Source organism: Pseudophryne corroboree, chromosome 1, assembly GCF_028390025.1.
Source record: "Pseudophryne corroboree isolate aPseCor3 chromosome 1, aPseCor3.hap2, whole genome shotgun sequence".
Taxonomy (NCBI): domain Eukaryota; kingdom Metazoa; phylum Chordata; class Amphibia; order Anura; family Myobatrachidae; genus Pseudophryne; species Pseudophryne corroboree.
In genome coordinates, this window is record NC_086444.1 from 1,210,337,652 (window position 1) to 1,210,344,223 (window position 6,572).

Here is a 6,572-nt window from a genome sequence, read left to right on the forward strand (position 1 = left end):
TGAGGAAGGTTGCACAGTAGGTAGAACCTCTGGTGAGGAAGGTTGCACAGTAGATAGAACCTCTGGTGAGGAAGGTTGCACAGTAGATAGAACCTCTGGTGATGAGGGTTACTCAGAGCAGATATAAACTTTGGTGAGGAGTGTTGCACAGTAGATAGATCCTCTGATGAGGAGGGATTCACTGCAAATGGAACCTCTGGTGAGGAGGGCTGCACAGCAGATCATCTCTCTAATTAGGAGGTTTGCACTACAGACAGAACCTCAGGTGAGGAGGGCTAAACAATAGATATAAGCTCTTATGAGGAGTGGTGAACAGCAGACAGAACCTCTTGTGAGGAGGGTTGCACAGTACATAGATTCTCTGGTGAAGAGGGTTGCACAACAGACAGAACCTCAGGTGAGGAGGAGTGAACAACAGAAAGAACCTCTGGTGAGGTGGGTTGCAAAGCAGACATAACCTCTGGTGAAGAGGGTTGCACAACAGACAGAGCCTTAGGTGAGGAGGAGTGAACAATAGAAAGAACCTCTGGTGAGGTGGGTTGCAAAGCAGACATAACCTCTGGTGAGGAGGGCTCCACAACAGACATAACCTCTGGTGAAGAGGGTTGCACAACAGACAGAACCTCAGGTGAGGAGGGTGAAAAATAAAGAGAACCTCTTGTGAGGTGGGTTTCAAAGCAGACAAAATCTCTGATGAGGAAGGTTGCATAACAAACAGAACCTCAGGTGAGGAGGGTTGCACAGTAGACAGAACCTCTGGTGGAGATGGCTGCACAACAGACAGAACCTCTGGTAAGGAGGACTGAACAATAGACATAACCTTTGGTGTGAAGGGCTAAATAGCAGACAGAACCTCTGATGGGGTGGGATGCACAACAGGGAGAACTTCTGGTGAGGAGGGCTAAACAGCAGATAGAGCCTATGGTGAGGAGGGTTGAACAACAGACAGTACCTCAGGTGAGGACAGCCGAAAAGGAGATAGAACCAATGGTGAGTAGGGCTGCATAGCAGAGAGAACTTCAGGTGAGGAAAGCTAAACAGCAGATAGAGCCTATGGTGAGGAGGGTTGAACAACAGACAGTACCTCTGGTGAGGACAGCTGAAAAGGAGATAGAACCAATGGTGAATAGGGACAGAAGATTGAAACTCTGGTGAGAAGTGCTGAATGCTAGACAGAACCTTTGGTGAGGAGGGCTGACCAGCTGACAGAACGTCTGATGGGGTGGGCTGCACAACAGAAAGAACTTCAGGTGAGGAGGGCTAAACAGCAGATAGAGCCTATGGCGAGGAGGGTTGACAAAAGACAGTACCTCTGGTGAGGACAGCTGAAAAGGAGATAGAACCAATGGTGAATAGGGCTGCACAGTAGATTGAAACTCTGGTGAGAAGTGCTGAATGCTAGACAGAACCTTTGGTGAGGAGGGCTGACCAGCTGACAGAACGTCTGATGGGGTGGGATGCACAACAGGAAGAACTTCTGGTGAGGAGGGCTAAACAGCAGATAGAGCCTATGGTGAGGAGGGTTGAACAACAGACAGTACCTCAGGTGAGGACAGCCGAAAAGGAGATAGAACCAATGGTGAGTAGGGCTGCATAGCAGAGAGAACTTAAGGTGAGGAAAGCTAAACAGTAGATAGAGCCTATGGTGAGGAGGGTTGAAGAACAGACAGTACCTCTGGTGAGGTCAGCTGAAAAGGAGATAGAACCAATGGTGAATAGGGACAGAAGATTGAATCTCTGGTGAGAAGTGCTGAATGCCAGACAGAACCTTTGGTGAGGAGGGCTGACCAGCTGACAGAACGTCTGATGGGGTGGGCTGCACAACAGAAAGAACTTCAGGTGAGGAGGGCTAAACAGCAGATAGAGCCTATGGCGAGGAGGGTTGAACAAAAGACAGTACCTCTGGTGAGGACAGCTGAAAAGGAGATAGAACCAATGGTGAATAGGGCTGCACAGAAGATTGAAACTTTGGTGAGAAGTGCTGAATGCTAGACAGAACCTTTGGTGAGGAGGGCTGACCAGCTGACAGAACGTCTGATGGGGTGGGCTGCACAACAGAAAGAACTTCAGGTGAGGAGGGCTAAACAGCAGATAGAGCCTATGGCGAGGAGGGTTGAACAAAAGACAGTACCTCTGGTGAGGACAGCTGAAAAGGAGATAGAACCAATGGTGAATAGGGCTGCACAGTAGATTGAAACTCTGGTGAGAAGTGCTGAATGCTAGACAGAACCTTTGGTGAGGAGGGCTGACCAGCTGACAGAACCTCTGATGGGGTGGGCTGCACAACAGAAAGAACTTCAGGTGAGGAGGGCTAAACAGCAGATAGAGCCTATGGTGAGGAGGCTTTAACAACAGTCAGAACCCCTGGTGAGGACAGCTGAACAGGAAACCAATAATGAGTAGGTGTCAACAGCAGCAGCAAGGGACGCGCATCCTGGCTGGTGTTTGGTAGCCGGGACACCGCGACTCCTGCTGGTCTCCGCCCGGTGCCTACCAACAGGCTGACGCAAGGCGCAATGCCTCCTGGTCCCCGCCCGGCGCCTAGCAACAGACTGACGGCAGGTGCTGGGAGCCGCCAGACTCCTAGCAATGGGGACGCTGGAGGCAGACGGCGTTCCCCATTGCTCAGTGTTTAGGCTACGTGCAGTAGGGCAGCTGCACTGACTTATGTTTAATTAGTTATCTGATTGGGTCAAGCTAGTTTATAGTCTCTTCCAGTTCACTCCCAAATCAATGGTTATAGTGCCTACTACATGTGAGAACCTGTCAGCTCTTTGTATTCCTGAAGTCGGTTACCTAGATTTGGTTGTGCTCCTGATCAGATCCAGTCCACCTTGAAATCAGGTTTTGTGTGGACCATTCACACAGATTCTTATCTTATGCTCTTTCATTTTTTTGCCATCTTGTGCATTGTTGCATTCTCATACGGTTTATACTCAGTTGTTTATTCCACCCTGTGCATTGTTGCATTTACATAGTTAGTGTTTAGTTTTAACACCATCCTGTGCATTGTTGCACTCACATACATTCTGTCACTAATATCAGTTTTTGTATTGGGCAGTTTATCTAGGTTGCATCCTGTGAGCATCTCTCTGCACTATACCTTACTCTCGCCCAGCCTCCAAAAGTCGCCTTGTGCATCCGTAAGTCCCGGGGGCATCTGAGTATGGGTGGACCTAATTCACCATGGAAAGGCGGTTGCTAAAGGTGAAGCCTAGCATTGTAGGAGGCTGAAGGACTGCTGGGCGAGTGTAATCTTATCAGCGCCACTTGGTGCCGCCTGGTAGCCCTCGTACAGTGTTGTCCTCATAACACATACCCAGACTTCTGCGTCACTTTGTCCAGGTATCCACTCCGGATCATAATAGTAGGGTTGCACAGAAGATAGAACCTCTGGTGAGAAGTGCTGACCGGCTGAAAGAAACCTCTGGTTAAGATGATTGAACGATAGATAGAACTTCTGCTGAGGAGGTCTGAACAGCAGACAGAGCAAGTGAATGAGGAGGGCTTAAAAACTGACAGAACCTTTGGTGAGGAGGTTTGAACCTAATATATATCGGTGTAGTAAATGTAGACAAGCCACTTCAGTTCTGGGTTGAACAGTCATACAGCATGCTAAGACAGTCCCTTCTCATTCTGCGCCTGACATGCAACTACTCCAGAAACCTGCCGCTAATCCTCTAACATCTCTGCTGATGTTTCATATGAATGTAAACACTAATTGATCAAGTCGTATACGCTATTAACCAATCTCCTATCATTGTTATATTGTGATTGAGCATTATTAACTGATAGTATTCCCATAATTCCTATTTAATTATTATGCTATTAGATAAAAGAATGATAAAGAAGAAAATCTTACCTTCCATTTATCTCCAGACGGTTACATAGGAAATTGGCATCTGTGCTCTTCCCCTACCTCAGAGGCTCAGTGAGAAAGCCTATGCTGACGGATACAAATTCTGGCAGTAATTCTGCAAAAAATATATATTTCCTTCTCTCTGAAGAGGAAATAGTTCATGTCCCGTGTCAGAAGAAGAAGAAATGGCAGGATAAGTTGAATGCAATTATTCAGCAAGGATTCAGTTGAAATAGTCATCATTTCTACACTAGTAAACACCACTTCAACTTAAGCCATGCAAGAAACATTCAATCTGATGCGTAAATGGAAATGAGACATTCACCTAGTGGCAAAGAAATTCCACTTCTGCTATATTTGGCTGGGAAAATATAAGAACATCGTGGCAGAAAGTGGGGCAGAGAGAGTAACCCCGGCGCTGAGATTACATGTAATAGTAAAAGGCCATGTTTAGCCCGTGTATCCAAAACTGACGCAAAACCAGATCAAAGTCACTGCAAACTGCTCTAAATAATAATAATAATAATAATAATAAAAAAAAACAGAATTGAGGGTTGTTTTTTTTCGGGGGGGGGGGGGTTGCTCTTAATTTGAAGCTTGAGGGTGATTGGTAAAGGGAGTTTTCTGATTTTTGAATATTGGGGGTCATTCCTACCTGTTCGCACGCTGCGGTTCATCTCTGTGGTGCGAACGGGTCAGAAATGCACGGTGCCCGCAATGCGCACACGCGTCGTTGCCCAGCGACAGCCATCGCCGGGCAACGACCAGAAGAAAGCAGAAAGTTATTACTAGCGCGATCGCAAGAAGATTGACAGCGGAGAGGCGTTCCGGGGCGGATACTCACCGTTTTCCGGCCTTGGAGATCCGAACGCAGACGTGTCCAGGCGTTTAGAGGGCGGTTGTCTGACGTCAATTCCGGGACCTTTATCGCTGGATCCATCGCACAGGGTACGTAACTGCAGGGCTGGTCTTGTTTTGCACAAAACTTTTTTAGCATAGCAGGGCTGCACAAGCGATCGCAGCCCTGCTATGCTAAAATACACTCCCCCATAGGCGGCGTCTAGTGTTACGTTCCTGGTGCTCAGAACAAAAGAGATGTTGCGTAGAACAAGAGTCTCTTTAGAGGATAAACTCTCAACAACTTCTGGCAAAATAAGCAACATTTTGGTCAGAAGGTTTTGCAGTTGCTTTAAGGATTGCTGCAAAACTTCCAGCAGCTCAGGTTTCAAAGAACTGAAAGCAGAGTTCAGGGCTGAGAGAGATGCTTGCAGGGCTTGCATAGTAGGCATAGGGGGATTTCAAACTAGACAAGACAAGACTAGACACGATTCTAGACACGATGCTAAGACAAGATTCTAGACAAGGTTCTTAGACAAGATTCTAGACACTGGACTGGGTTCAGCACACCGAATTCTAGACAGGACTGGATTCTAAACACCGGACAGGATTCTGCACACTGAATTCTAGACAGGACTGGATTCTAAACACCGGAGTAGATTCTGCACACTGAGTTCTAGACAGGACTGAATTCTAGACAAGACACTGGACTGGGCCAAAAAATAAAAAACTACTATTTAGCTTTGTTTCTTTTTTGTTGTAGGGCCGGTGATAATGTTACGTTCCTGGTGCTCAGAACAAGAGAGATGTTGCGTAGTGAGTCCAGAGCACCAGAACGTGACGCTGAAATAAGGTGTGGTATGGAAAGAGCCCCTAGCAGCTTACCTCCATTGTTTCACCCGTGTGGTCAGTTCACGCCTGCGTGACTATGGTTTCTTGGGCCCACGGCAGCCGCGTTTGAAGGGCGGATTAGGTCTGCCCAACTCCGATGCCCCCAGGTCTTAGAGTGAGACAAGGCGTGAACCGAGACAGGATAATAACAAGGGGACCTCTAACTAAAGCAAACAGAAGGCTAGGGGCTACTAACAACCCTAAAACTAAATACATGTGCGGCACGCCGCCAAAGGAAAAGAACAACAAAGGAAATGCTGTCCACACGCCGACACTATACTGTTGTGTACCGGCAGTGACAGCATATGCAGAACCCTCTGCAAAACACCAGTAACAGATATAACCAAAGAATACAGCGGCCTAGGCCGACGGACGCGGCAAAGCCGCTACTCACGGAACTAGTACAAATACTAGCAAACGGACAGGAACCCCCAATGTAGCAGACACAGGCTCACAGAACCGGAGGACAGGCAGAATCCCAAACGACAGACCGGTGGACACCAAGAAGCCAGATACTCGATCAGGCACAGACAAAGCCACAGGACTTCTGGACAGGAACGCTTCACGGCAGGACACTGAATCAGACACTGAATCAGACACTGGAACAGACACTGGAACAGACACCGGAACAGACACCGGAACAAGGCTGGAAGCAGCTAGACAGAAGCTGCTAGACAGCAGCTCAGAAACTCAGGAACTGGCAGGAACTAGCTCAGAACTATCACCGGCGTCTGTGTATTGCACTGAGCCAGAATATAACAGAGAGCCCTAATTAATTATGTTGTGCAGCTGCCCTGCTGCACAACTGACAGGTGCAATTAACAGACAGGTGAGGCTGAACACATGGGAACAAGCTGCAATTACACAGACTCACCACCGGCAGCAAACAAGAGTCTTCTAAACCAGAGCAATGGGAAATCCTGGCCTGCAAGAGAACTATAAAATACATAAACGGAAAACAGGAATGAACCACTACCTGTGGTTC

General features: G+C 47.7%; 1 protein-coding gene across 1 annotated transcript; it reads right to left on the reverse strand.

Moving 5' to 3' along the window:
• Positions 1-296: 296 nt before the first annotated feature.
• Positions 297-5,139, reverse strand: LOC135051534 (mucin-2-like). The gene is made up of 6 exons (XM_063957400.1): positions 4,930-5,139; positions 2,132-2,278; positions 1,901-2,047; positions 1,311-1,490; positions 1,085-1,227; positions 297-690 (listed from the first exon to the last, which is right to left on the reverse strand). The coding sequence occupies exons 1-6, from the start codon at positions 5,137-5,139 to the stop codon at positions 297-299; spliced, it is 1,221 nt and encodes a 406-aa protein (XP_063813470.1).
• Between the last annotated feature and the right edge of the window lie 1,433 nt (positions 5,140-6,572).